The sequence below is a fragment of the Belonocnema kinseyi genome, chromosome 2, assembly GCF_010883055.1.
Source record: "Belonocnema kinseyi isolate 2016_QV_RU_SX_M_011 chromosome 2, B_treatae_v1, whole genome shotgun sequence".
NCBI classification, from domain to species: domain Eukaryota; kingdom Metazoa; phylum Arthropoda; class Insecta; order Hymenoptera; family Cynipidae; genus Belonocnema; species Belonocnema kinseyi.
In genome coordinates this window covers 590,845-605,711 of record NC_046658.1, presented here as the reverse complement: position 1 = coordinate 605,711, position 14,867 = coordinate 590,845, and the positions used below count along the sequence as shown (strand labels likewise).

Here is a 14,867-nt window from a genome sequence, read left to right as displayed (position 1 = left end):
CACGGGGTAGAAAACAGTATGGGGACTGTAGAGAATTATCCAACGAACAATTTCACGTATCAGATATATGGGTTTGACACTCCGAACGACTTTTTTTCCTTAAAATTATTAATATTGGTGTAGTGGAATATTTATTATCACTGGTTAGTTGATTTTTAATTATTTAAACAAAAAGAATTCGTTTAAATAATTTTTTTAGATAATTAATTTTTGGCCTAAAAATTATTAGTTTAGTGGAATATTTATTAACATTGGTTCATTCTTTTTTTCCTTAAAAATTATTACTATTGGTCTGGTGGAATATTTTTCAACATTGTTTGATTTTTTTTTTGATTTTTTTGTTATGAAATGTATTACATACATATTACTGATAAATTAATTATTAATAAGTAATTAATTACACAGGACCATAAATCGCTTAAGCCTGCAACACAAGAGGGACTAGGTGTATCTTATGTTTTTGAGGTCGCTCAATTCGAATCCGATGTCCGTTTGACGCCACCAGGTCAATATCAAGTTCAGTTCAAGGTGAAAATTACAAAATTCATTGCTAACCAACTAAATTAGGGTAAATTCAGGTTTAAGTGGTCACTAAATTCGAATCCGGTGTCCTTTGACGTTATCAGGTAAGTATCAAGGTCAGTGCAAGTTCAAACCTACAAAATTCATCGCTCACCAATCATATCAGGGTACCTTCAGGTGTAAGTGGTCGCTGAATCAGAATACGGTGTCCGTTTGTCGCCATCAGGTCAGTATCAAGGTCATTTAAAGGTTAAACCTACAAAATTCATCGCTAACCAACTAAATACTTTTAAATTAATTAAATTTGAACTAGCTCAATACAGTCTGAGAAACGCTTTAAATTGAGTTGAAGTGGTTTTAGCGTTACCCATTCTGAACCACGTAGAGGTACTACTTCTTTCAGAACTTAACCGTTACAGAAACAGGAGTACCAACGCCAGGCTTATCTGATGTTTCAAGTATGATGCTACATATAAATAAAAATGTGATGCTTCTAGAAAATGACTTATTTTTTTCTGAAGAACGCGTCTTTTTTAACTCAAATGATCTTCGAATACTCTTTCGTTTATGAACGATCTTTATATCCCTTTTTAGGCACCAGCAATAATCAGACATCATATGAGTATCCCATACACCCTGATATCTATGCTTCATGTCTTGAAAGTCCTGATGTAACCTCTCTCCCTATTCTTCACTCATATCACCTAAATTTTCGGGAAACAATCGATATGAGAATCCAAGAAATGGATCTTCAAATTTATCAAACACCCTAACTTTTCAAAGTTTTCAATCATTTTAGCAACCATTTCTTTGTAGCTAGGGTGTTTATAATTCCCTGAAAAGTTGGAGGAAACTTGCCTAAAGCTTTGATATGCTTGTTTTTCATGACTAGTCATTCTTCGCTCAAATTCATTATCGTTTATCAGAGCTTTCATTTGCGGATAGTCAAATGCTCCCTCTTTTATTTCAGCATCGGCAAGTGTAGGAAACTTCTCAAAAACATACTATAAGCATTACTTTCTTTTTTTCTCATTGTCCTAATAACTTGTTTCACTAAGTGGATTCTTATATGTAATGGTGCTAACAGCACTTTTATTGGATCTAATAAATATTTATTCATAATAATAAATGATCCTAGATTAGGATTTTCTCGAAGAGTCCAATTATTTACATAGTGCTGCTAACGGCCTCGGCTATCCCATTCGCATATAAAACACTTGTATTTCGTAAATCGACTCAGTAGACCTAGCTTTATTGTTATGATTTTTAAATCTCCGTAGAGCTGCCATTTGTGGCTATTGTAATTTAATTTGTTCAGAAGAAACTGAAGAGTATCGTATTTTTTACCGAGTGTAACAAAGTGTGCAACTGGCAGAGGTGCATATTTATTACCATTTTGCAGGTATGCTTTTAAACTTTTCAACTAATCGCTTCACATGATTGCAATATACTTAGTCTCTTACCGTGGTTCAGAATGGGTAACACTGAAACCACTTCAACTGAATTTAAAGCGTTTCTCACGCTGTATTAAGCGAGTTCAAATTTAATTCATTTAAAAAGTATCTGATACTATAGCATTCTTGAATGGCGACCACTCAAACCTAGAGTTACCTCAATTAGCTGGTTAGCGATGAATTTCGTAGGTTTGACCTTAAACTGACCTTTATTCTGACCTGTCAGTGTAAAGCGGACACCGGATACGAATTCAGCGACCACTTAAACCTAAAAGTACCCTGATTTAGTTGGTTAGCGATTAATTTTGTAGGTTTTACCTTGAACTGACCTGATGGCATCAAACGGACATCTGATTCGGATTCAGCGACCTCAAAAACTTAAGGTACACCTAGTCCCACTTATGTTGCAGACTTAGGCAGTTTGTGGTCCTGTGTTAATACTGATGAATATTTCACTAGACCCATAGTAATAATGTTTATTTAAAAGAAATTTAAAACGAAATTATTTAAACAAATTCCATTTGTTTAAATAATTGAAAATTAATGAACTAATGTTAATAAAAATTCCACTAGACTAGTAGTAATAATTTGTTGGAAAAAACTAATTTTCAAACAATAAATATTAAAAGAAATTCCATTTCTTTAAACAAATAAAAATTAATGAACCAATGTTATTAAATATTCCATTAGACTAATAGTAATAATTTTAAGGTAAAAAACAACAAATTTTCGAAAAAAAATTATTTAAGCAAATTCCATTTGTTTGAATAATTAAAAATTTACCGACCAATGATAATAAATATTCCACTAGATCAATATTAATAATTTTAAGTAAAAAAATACCAGAATACAGTGCTCAAAAAGTCTATTTTGTGATGAATTGACATTTTTTATTTTAAGGTTAGTTTTCCCCATACATTTTACATGGGAAACTTCAAGTCAAAACCGGCACCTCTTAAGGTTGTATGCAAATCCCATCCCCGTACAAATAGTAGAGTTCCGTGGGGCGCCGTCAAGCCATACTTCATTGAAAAAATTTCAAGGACCCGCATGGTGAAGATTTCAGTGCGCTACTGGCATAGAATTCGTAGGATGTGTGTATACGTATAGTTACCACTACTATGTCAGCTACAGATTCGTAGATCGTGCCACGTCGTAATTAAAACCTAACCATGGCTGATCAACTGTCATGTGCGTTTGAATAGCTTGGTACAGCAGATAAGGTGGAGAGAGGGAACAATGTTGCTGCTATGCGATACTGTTATGTTTATTAGTTTGAAAGTGACTAAAATTTCAATGTTTTTCAATGAATTATCTATTAAACTACACGGTGGAAAAACTTGATATATTTTTTTTTAATTTGTATTTTCAAGCAACACTAATACCGACATTTTTTTAATTTCTCTACCAGTGCGTGTAACTACTATAAATTAAAATGTGAAGAGTGCCTATGCACTGTTCATGAACTGCATGTTAAAGTAGTCCACTTTGACATTAATTATCTCCGCATCGGTATAGTTAAAAAATTTTTAATTAACTTATCATATAAATCATTATTTCATTCAAATATAGCTCTTTTTTCAAAGAATTCAACCAGAGATTGATTTTTTTACATACAACCTTAAAATAAAAAAATAAAACAAATCACGGAATTTCTTTTTTTCGGATTTGAAATGAAATGGAGGGTTCGTTGCTGCCTTAACAAAAAAGCGTTTTTGAACTGTTATATTACAGGATTAGAAGGTAGCAACCGTTTTGCTTCTTCGCACCCTTCAATAAAATGTGCAAGGGACAAGCTTCGTCCATCATAAAAGTTTTTTTTATAGGAGATGGGGAGTCTTGGGTAATAGGACTGGTTGTCAATGTCAGCCAGAAAATTCCCTGCAGTTATTATTGTACAGTTTGCAAATGCGAGATTGTTACTGAATTTAACCAGAGGTTCACCCGTATTTAAATTACTAGAGCTTATTATACTGCTTTTGTTCGAAACTTGGAAACTTTTTAAGTGATCTAAAGAGGGTGAGTCCCTGATTTTAAAATTTATTTTCCTTTGAGACTGATTTGAATGAGTTTGATTGAGACCGCGAGTCTGATTACCTTTACTTTTATTTAATGCACTCAAATTTACACTGGTTTTATCAAAACATAAATCACTAGTGTCCGTCAGGGTTTTATACAAAAATTCCGAACAATTGTTATCCGAAATTTTAGATTCAGAATTATAAAGGGGTGGACTGTGTAATACCTTGCATTTAGAGTTTTCTCCCAAATTAAATGAAATACCGCGTCTAACTTTAGGATTGGTATTTGAATCCCCGGAATCGGTTTGCGCTCTGGTTTGACTTTGAGTACGTCTTTCTGTGTAATAGGGATTCATTTAATCTTTTTGAGTGTTTCCCGGCCGATGCATAAAAAAAATTTCGATTCTGTTACGTCCTAAATGTCGGAACAGCTCAATATTTATATTTTATAATACACTCTCCTGATGTATCTACAGAGCGAAAGACTTTGGACTAAGGGAACAGGAAAAGGCCAAATGATTGTTGGTGAAACCCAAAATTACATACAATTAATTAAGTTTATTAAGTATCCTTAAACAAGTTACAATTCGTGAGTAAATTGATTTGATTATAAGTGAATTGATACTGGAATGCAGAAGTGAGGATGGTGAATTCCGCTTTACCCACGGTTTTTTTCTGAAAAAATACAACTTATGTATTGGAGGAAAGGAGAAAACAGCCAAGAGTTAGAAGGAAAGAAAATAAGTGAGCTTAAATATACAAAGAGTCGTTGTAACGTTGACTGATCTCAGACCCAAAAGTGATTTCCAACCGCCAAAAATGAATTATTTTATATGCTGATGGTGTTTCGAGTATTCTGTCTAAGAAAAGATGCGTGTCTAGGTACGCATCCTTCAATCAGATATTTCTCTAGGAGGGGATGTATGTCGAGTCCACATCGATTACACGTGTCACTCGTTCCTCCTGACTAATGTATTTGTCCAACTGTTGACGACTTTTAGAAAGAATCTCGAGGTTCGATACTCTGCATCTTTATTGATTACACGTGCCTTTTTCTAGTTTAATATATGAATTTTAGGAAGCATCTCGAGGTTGTATTCTCCGCCTCCATATTGATTACACGTGTCTTTTCTAGCTTAATAGACGAATTTCAGAAAACATTTCGAGGTTTAACAAAATTTGTAGAGTGATATAATATTTTCCCCGCATGTGGCTCCACCTTTTAAATGAAGGGGATACACATACTTAATTATAATTTGTTACAAAGTTTGTCGGATACTCGGCCTATTCTGACCCTATTCTGAAAGTGATTGATATATTCGATTTACTTTTCCTAAAAATATTTGTAGAGAGATAAAATGATTTGAGCTAAATAAGTCACGACGTAGCATCTCCGCCCCACTAACTCGAATCGTGAGAGTGAAAATACCACGTTCGAGTCTGATAACGGTGACGTTGAAAGACGTATAGGTGGCACAAAAATGCCAAAAGAAACTGTTCCGGTTGTTTTTTTTAACGCATTTCACATATTAAGAAGCCGTTAATCTAGAAATCCTAGCTGCTTGCTTCTAAAAATGGCACCAAAATGAATCTTTCATTATTTTATCATGTTTTAATCATTTAGACAGAAGTAAGCATTTTATGTTGGATTGATTTTCGGTAAGTATAATTAATATAAATGAATAATATTATATTAATTTCTTGTGTGAAATTGTCTGGTCTTTTCGAATTTAAAGTCAAAATTTAAAAGTTTTGCACTGCAAGGTTCACGTATTCGAAGAAAGGAAATTATATACAAAATTAAATGTAATATAATTTTAAAATTCAATTATACTGAAGTTTAACAACATATAATAAATAGAATTAAATGTAACAATTTTTGTTGAAAGAATAATGATTTTAATTGTAATTAAATCAATTCAATTACAGATGTAGATATTCAATCCTTAAGCCAAATACGTTAGACACGCAAAGAAGAGAACTCGATCACTGCTTTTTTCAATCTTTGAGCATACGCAGGATTATTCATAGAATTTACTTTATGGTGCGCCTAAACTTTATGAATTTTCTATGGACTGATTCTCCAGCTTGCACAGTCCATAATCCAAGTCCTTCATTATTCAAAAAATGCAAACCATTTCTTAAATGTTCTAAAAGTACGTGGCTTGTAAGCGTCACAGATACTTGTGTACTTTTAAATCTTTCCTTAATTCATTAAGTTTATCATCTAAATTTGTGGTAACTTTTTCTACTGAAAAACAAGAAGACACAATCTTATCCATAGCTTTGAAAGTAGCGATGTATGGTCCAATAGCAAAATATCCCATACCCTCATATATTTCGGGATCTTGTAGTTGCGTCCAATTCCTTTAATGGTTTTCGGCAGGCATTACCCTAAAAAATTTCCTTATGGTAGTTTTTAGAAATTAGATGTAGGTTTTTTGGCCATATCAGTGCTTTCTCTCTTCCAAGAAGAGGGGCGAGACCATTCCAAAATATGTAATTTACGAAACCTTGCAGGATATATAATTCTGAAATCACACATTTTTCAATTACATACATGGAATCGTCTTCCTCAAGAAGTGGAACATTTATAGTACTGTGGTGATATATAGCTAGTTTTTTCTTATTTATGATATTAGCGATAAAGCAATAGGGACATGGGTACATCGACGAAGCTGTTTGTTGACGATTAACAATAAGCAAAACTTTGAAATCACAAACCAACTTAAAAGGAATTATATTTATACTGGTGAGATTAAATAAAAATTGTGTGTTTTCATAGGCTTCTTTTACTTCTGGTGCCACACAAAGTAATAGCGGACGTTCAGCGCTTGTTAATTTGGATCTTTTAGAAGAAGATCCACCTTCCGAATAAAGAGTTCTTTTTTTGTCAGGTACATAATTTTTTGGTGCCACACTCTTACAAATTTTAAAACATTTTTGACCTCCATCGAGCATAACTTTGACTGCAAAATCGTCTCGCAAATTTCTTTCTTCTAAAATGTATTCCAATAATTTTTCAGGATCTGTCGAGATAACAAATCTTTTTTGTTTTATTTCTGAATTGTGTACATCAAAATCAGATTCTGTTATCATTATAAAAGTCCTCTAAATTTCTTGAATTTTCAGAAACATGTTTATTGTAATAAGTTGGTATGGAGTTTCTTCCTGCATTTGTTCTTAAGAAGTTTGTCAACTTGTTCATTTTTCTATTTGATACACTAGTATTTAATTTAAAATTTTGTAAGCTTTCATTAGTAAAAACTAAAATTAGTCAAAATTAGTACAAAAGTTTAAAGATATATCACTTCTACTAGAATCACCATAAGAATCAATTTTTCTTTTTAGTAATGTACTGGCTATTTTTTTCTTTCACTTAAAGTTTTGCGAGATGTGCCGAAAATACTTAGAGGAAAATTAGAGTCGTGCCTAATAAATTCTTTATTTAGTTGTTCTTTTATAAGATCGTCGATTTTATCTGTGACATTAAATTCTGATGAATAATTAGAAACTTTTATTTTTTGACCACAAGGTGCACAAAATTTGTGAATATTTTCCTCATGATCATATTCAGAACCCATCTTTCTTGTTGTTATTTGAAACCGACGTTGCCGGGCAACAGTGAAAAACTGGAGAGCCGCAGTGAAAGAAGTAAATGCACTCAGTGACAAAAGTGAGGCGCAGTGAAAAAGTAAACTACATGGTGTTCTCGGGTATGCTTATGTAACGAACGTAGCGAACTTCATTCTATTTACCGGCTCTCGTCCCTTAACTAAATGCCATCATTCTTGTTGCGTCAATGGATAAAAACTCGCAAAGGATTAAAAAAGTAAAAATTGTCAAACCAACAAATTTTTTTATTATGTTTGAGAGGTTGTGTAAATTCTATGATACAAAATTTTTAAATTCTGACTTGAGATTCGAAAAGAGCAGACAATTTAGCACAAGAAATCATTATAAAATTATTCATTTATATTAATTATACCTACCGAAAATCAATCCAACCTGAAATGATTACTTATGGCTGATGAGTAAAACATGTTAATATAATGAAAGATTTACTTTTAGTGCCATTTTTAGAAGCGAGCTGCTTTGAAAAAAAATTTGTTAGGGGGATATATCACCTAGTATGTGTAGTTTGGCATAATTTGAGAGAACTTGTGGCATATAATTTGCCGTATGATCACAAAAACATGACGTCTCGTCCCCCTCAAACTTGAAGTATGGGGATGATATCGCCATATTCGAGTCAACTTTATAACTTCAAGTGAAAATTCGGGTTTTGGGAAAGATCATATTCAATTGAATAGTTAAATAGAATATATAATTAATACTATATTATTGGTTACAGGATATATGAAGTTCTAAACTTTCTTATTTTAAAACTAATCTTAATGTGTGGAGAGAAAAAAATGTCAGTGAGAAACTCAAGGCGTGGAAAAGAATTTCGCTCGTAAAACTACATCTACAAATCTTGAGTTAAAAAGAGACCGCCGGCAATAAAATTTAATATCGTTGAATGAAAAGAATTTATTGTTTTGCTGTACGTACTTTTTACGAATATTCTTGATTTGTATACGTATTACAAATAGGTGTGAACAGTGTTATTAAGTATTCATACAAAAAGGTCTAAACCAAATGTCTCTTGTACAATATAAGCTATCTCAGCTTTTATTTTCTGAATTTCAAAAAATTATATATATGTATCGAGAGGAAATGTTTTAGTTTGTCTGTAGTGCTATAACGTGAGATTGCCTCTATTCATATAAGATCAGAATGTGGGTCTTTTATGTATTTGTTCCGTAGTGTACACATTGAGTGTTAAGTAGCATATAATCTATACATTTAATGCGCTTCTAATTTTATCCGGTTGGTATAAACTAGACGTTTTTTTTATCCACAGGATATGGCACCTGCACTTTTGAGACTTTGTGCTTGTCGGAAACATTATAAGTGGTATAGTGTTTTGAATTAGGGTTACATAAAACAGGTAATACATAACTACTTATTTGTAGTTTGCGTAGAAGTGTTTTGTGTGTTTTTCACTTAAATGATATTTTTCTGGATTTTGATAATAAATGCACAACGTCAACAATTTCTCGAGATTTGTTTTTTATGGTGGTTATATTTGATCTTCTCGAACCATAATCATATACCACGATGTATACTACTGTCATTAGTATCGCCAAAATTATGAGCAATGTTAGATATACGATTACAGTCCTCATCGTTTTAACCAGGAGGATATACGGTTAGATTGATATATTATTACTTCACTATTACCTAGAATTTCTAAGACTTCGTGTAGTCCTGTATATTGATCTGCTAGTTTGCTAGGCTTTGCACCCTTCAACAGGAAAACGCTGTCTTCTACCTTGAAATTTTGCGGATTAATTTTTTGATCATCTTAAGACTTTGATTTTTCCTTTGTCTCAATAAGATTTTTCCTTGTAAACGATTGAACATCATCTAGTTTTGTTACCAAATTTATTAAATAATCTTCATAGGTTTCAAGTTTTTTATGTGGAAGGGGTGGTTCGCTGGAAGTTTGCCTTGCTAATCGACCGAAAACAAGTTAATATGGGGTACACTTCTTGCCTTTATGAATGCTTGTATTGTAGGAAATAGTGGCCAACTCAAAACAATCATCCCACTTTGAATTTTTACTGACAAATTCTTTGAGATATTCAGCTAAAACATGGTGTTACCTTTCTAATGATCCATTTGATTGAGGATGGAATGCCGTTGTCCTAAACTGTATTATTTGGAAACGCTTTGCTAAAGGTCTCAGAAGATTACTCAAGAAATTTGTTCCTTGATCAGTTAAAACTCCTTTTGGCGATCCAAAAATGCAGATAAACTTTTTAACAAATGCGTCTGCTGTTGTACTTGCTTGTTCTTTGGGCAGAGGTATAGCGAGAGAATATTTTATAAGATTACCTTGGATAGTTGAAATGCATTCATTACCTGTTGTTATTTTTGGCAATAAGCCAACTATATCCATTGAAATTTTCTCGAAAGCAACGCCTCGTGTTTCAGTAATCACCATGGGATTTTTGGTTTTAACGCGGGCTAATGTCATCAGTTGGCATTGTAAACAAGTTTGGATATATTTCTGAATATCTAGTTTCATGTTTTCCCAGAAGTATCTATGATGAATTCGGTTATACGCTTTTGTAACTTCCTTATGTCCACCTAAAGTCGATGAGTGTGCTTCTTCTATCAGAGATTTTCGTTGTTTATTATGCGCATATTGGATAATATTGTTACAGACTATAATTTTAGTCAAGAATCCACAAAGGTATTTTTATAAATTCCTAAAACTTCTTGCCAATCGATTTGCGCTAATTGAGAAGTTGTTGCAATACTAATTAAACGTAATTTTATTTTTTCAGTTAGAGTTTTCAATGATTGGATTGACTTTTTAATATTATTCAGTTTTTCTGAGAGATTTCCTCTACATTCTGACTCAATAGGCAGGGCTGTGTGATAAAAACTGCCCTTTTTTATTTCCGTCGTTACTCCTAGGAAAGATTTTTGAAGTGATGTAATTCATTCCTTTTCGCTAGTCTGTGAAATCCGTAATCTTTTGGGGTTCCATCTGTTGATATAAAATAAGCTTAATAATCTTTACGCATTCTTAACTGCTCTCTGCTTTCTACTACCTCTTTTGATCTAGAATTGTATTTCTTATGAGAACTGGCGGTGCTTCCAGCAATGGGCGATCAATAAGGGAGAGTTTCTCTAGGGGACATTTTTCGTTATTATCTAACTTAGCTGCTTTATTATCTCTTAGCTGCTAAGATTTTCCTCTAAAGTTTCGTGCCAATAATTTGTTTTTAAAAATTCTGGGTCTGATTCTTCTTCAAATAATTCTAGATTTGTATTTGGTGATGATGATTTGGTGTATCTTCCTTGTGAGGCCTACATCGTTTATTTTCAATTTTTGATACTGAATCTTGAAATTTTTTTGCTCTTCCACGTTTTCTGTTCTCTGATTTGGAATTAGGATCTTCATTTTTGTGATTCTCTAAATTTTCTTGATTTTCTTGATATTCTAAATTTTATTTTTCGAGTTTTATTTTTCCTGACTTATACTTACAGATTTAGATTAAACTTTTCCTTAAAAATTTTCTGGTTTCGTACATTTCTTCTTATCGCGCGACTTGTTTCTCTTGACTTATTATCTAATGATTTAGAATTATGTTCTTGATTTAATTTTGGCCTTCCACGTTCCTTCTTTTCTTGAGTTTTACTTTTTTTCTTCGCGAGTTTCTTGAGAGATTATTCGTTAATGTGCTCATTATGCTTATCATAAATAAAATGAAAGAGTTCAGAACATTTGCAGAATCTTCGGGACTCTTTTTTATATGAGCAAAGGTCGTATCTTCTTCCGAAGTTTCCTTTGTTAAATTTTCTTCCTCAAGTGCTTCGTAATCGATTTCTTCGAGACATATTAAATATACTTCTCCGAAAATTATGATGTAAAAGTTGTCTTCTTATAAGACTTGAGATTACTCCAAATTTACCAAGTTTTCGTATTTCTTTACTGGAATATCATGTTGTGTATAATTTATTTAATTGGTAATTTCGGATGAATCTACTAGATTTCTGGATAATGCGTCTGCATTCACATTCATCTTACCTGCCTTATGGACCATTTCGAAATCGTATTCTGACAGTTGCAATTTCCACCTGGTAACACGCGAGCATGTATCAATTGAATTTTGAAACCAGATAAGTGGTTGCTTAATTTTTAGGTTTGTAAATATTTAATTTTTCCAGATCAGGAATAGACCGAGAAGAATCGTTAGAAATAATGAATAGTTCAAGTTTTATTTCAAGTATAGAATACTTGGCAGACTAGGACCATTTTTGAGAACCACACAGATCACTCACTCGTTTATATAGACATTGATATAACTCCTGTCAAAAACAAGAATCGAACGAACAAATTTGGACCACAACAAATAAACAGAAGCAAAAAATTCTATTGTAATCTGAAAAAAAAATCGGACAAAAATAAAAAAGAGGAAAGAAACATGAGAAGGCAGCCAACCGCATCCCCTTCCTTCTTTTTTTCTTTCTTTCGTCTTTTTTATTTATATTATTATCCTATTATAATAAAATAGCATTAAAAATGCAAATTAGAAATAAATAAAATTGCATTACCAACGTTTCGGTACTCGTACAGTACCCTTATCAAGGCAAGAAAAATTTAAATGATAGAAATTGACAGCACCGACGTTTAGGTGCTCTCTCTTTGATACCTGAGAAATAGGTTAAATATCATTTTTAATTTGGATTTTAATCTAATTTAAATTTTTTACTTTTTTATATGGACATTTTTGTAAGATGTAAGATTTAATGTTTTTATTGAGTTAATCACTTAACTGATACGAAAAGATCGGACAACGATCTGTCGCAATTCACTGCTGCTTGCATACTGGTTTTCTCAAGCGACAAGGCTATCATCACACACTTGAACTGAGAAATCATGTGACTTCAAACATTCATTTAAATAATAAGGAAACCGAAAATAGCTCTGAAATAGGTGATGTCGATAAATTGAATAATTTTCAAACGCAGAAAATCTCATAAAGGCGAAACATTAGAAGTTTAAACATACAGCCCGCCTCGTGAGTGGTAACTGCACGATGAAAAGAAAGCAATAAGTGCTTAATCGAGTATCTGTCAACAACGCAAATTCCGCCCGCCGTAAAGAAACGGTATAAATGTAACTAAAATTTAATAGTCTTAGCCATCCGCCATAATCCACTAAGTTTACAGAATAATTTTATTTTTTTTTTTAATTTAATTAATAATAGTTCAGATTTCGCTCATTTCTTTTGCTCTGACTGGTAACAGACAAATTTGGGTAATCGGACGTTCGCATTCCGAACTGGCAGTTTTTACGCGAACAGAACGTACTAAATCGTAGTTACCATTGTAGCATTTAATTATACCTCCTAACAACCATATAAAAGGCGGTAACGAATCATGTTTCACAAGAACGATATCACCGATCACAAGAATTAGCTCTTTGTTGAAACATTTGTAGCGTTTTTGTAAAGACTGTAGATTATCAATACCTCATCTTCTCCACAAAATCTCTGAAATTTGTTGTACTGTCATCGATTTAAACGATTTTCCTAATCAAATTCCAATCATGGTTATGGAATGCTGGTCAAAGGGGTTCCAATCAGAAAATGTCCAGGTGTAAGATAGGAAAAGTCTTGAGGATCATTTGAAAGAGGTGCAATAGGACGGGAATTGAGGCAAGTTTCTATACTAGTAAGAAGGGTATAAAACTCTTCGTATGTAAGAGTATGTGTAACTACAACTCTTTTTAGTTGGTGTTTAAAACTCTTATCTCCATCCACCTATAAACCCCCAAAATGAGGAGCGGAAGGAGGTATGAAATGCCAAGAGGTACCCTGAATTGCAAACTCATTATACAAATTAGCATCCAGTCTAAGATTCAAAAGGTAATTTTTTAATTCCCGGCCAGCACCGTGAAATGTCGTACAATTATCACTGTACAAGTCTACAGGTCTTCCTCGCCTTGAAGAAAATTGCTAAAAGGCGGCGAGAAAAGCGGCAGATGAATAATCAGAAACGAGTTCTAAATGGACAGCTCGCGTACAACAACAGACGAAAAGCGAACGTAAGTTTTGTAACTCTTTCTGCCACGACCGTAAGCAAAGCAAACATTAAATAGGCCTGCATAGTCCACACCAGAATGTGTGAATGGACGATGTGAGGTTACTCTAAATTCAGGTAAGTCCCCCATAAGTTGTTGAGCGAAAGCCGCTCTCTCACGTGTGTACTTCAGGCAATATTTGATCAGTCGTTTAACCAAAGAGCGAGCTCCTAAAATCCAGTAACGCTGTCTGATTGTATGTAAAGTTAATTGCTGACCACCGTTTAAAGATCGAAGGTGACCATGGGTGGCGATACGCTCACTTATGTGTCACGCGGAAAAATTATAGGATGCTTCTCATCAAAACTGATAGGAGCATGCCGTAGTCTTCCACCTAACCTGAAAAAATTGTTTGAATCCAAAAATGGACTCAAACTTTTTAATATCGAATTCTTTGGAATCACCCTATCTCCTTCGTTCAAAGCTGTTATCTCATTAGAAAAGGAATTTGCCTGGACAAACTTAATCCGAAATATAACAGCTTGTTGGATTTCAATCGCATTGAGAGAAATGGTTGAAAATTTGGGTTTAGACTTATTAAGTTTCGAGTGCTTGAACACAAAGGCAACAATAAACCTTTTACAATAGGCCGTTACGCGAAGCAATCTTGGCCAAGAGGAGAATTTAAGCATCAAGGTGAATGGACTTTTGATCACATTCAAAACATGATGACTTTAGTGGCCGCTGTTCTAAATTTGATTGCGAGGGGGCTGCGTAGCGATATTCAGGCCATTTTGAGGAATGCAAAGTTATCCAAGGTGGGCCCTGCCACCATGAGGAATGCCTTATCAATTTTTCGGGCGTGAGTCTCCGTGTAGCGCAGTCGGCCGGATTATTTTAGTAGAAATGTATCACCATTTCGCGCGAAGTACCAGCTCATGAATTAGGGAAACTCTATTGGCAACAAACACAAGTCAATTGGAAGGCAGTTTTCCTAGCCAAGCCAAAACTGTTACGGAATCAGTGTGACAGTAAAAAGTTATTTATCCAATCACATAGTTTCCATGATAAACTCAAGTGCCTCAGTTAGCAACGCAGCCCCACACAACTCCAAACGAGGAATTGATACATATTTAACAGGAGCCACTTTAGATTTATCCATTAGCAGGCAAACATGAGCCTCCTTAAAATCTTCACTAAGAGTTCTAATGTAAACGGTAGCTG

The 14,867-nt window shown here is 33.5% G+C and overlaps 2 protein-coding genes across 3 annotated transcripts in view; one reads left to right on the top strand and one right to left on the bottom strand.

The window, feature by feature from the left end:
- The window catches only part of LOC117168110 (O-glucosyltransferase rumi homolog), a 165,346-nt gene that overhangs the window by 55,245 nt on the left and 95,234 nt on the right, over positions 1–14,867 (top strand). The window lies entirely within an intron of this gene.
- LOC117168109 (matrix metalloproteinase-14) overlaps positions 4,637–14,867 on the bottom strand; it is a 518,894-nt gene continuing 508,663 nt past the window's right edge. For both annotated transcript variants that reach the window (XM_033353498.1, XM_033353504.1), the window contains one exon: positions 4,637–4,672. In XM_033353498.1, coding sequence (XP_033209389.1) covers positions 4,656–4,672 — 17 coding nt within the window. In that variant the 3' untranslated portion in view covers positions 4,637–4,655. The remainder of the gene's footprint in view (positions 4,673–14,867) is intronic.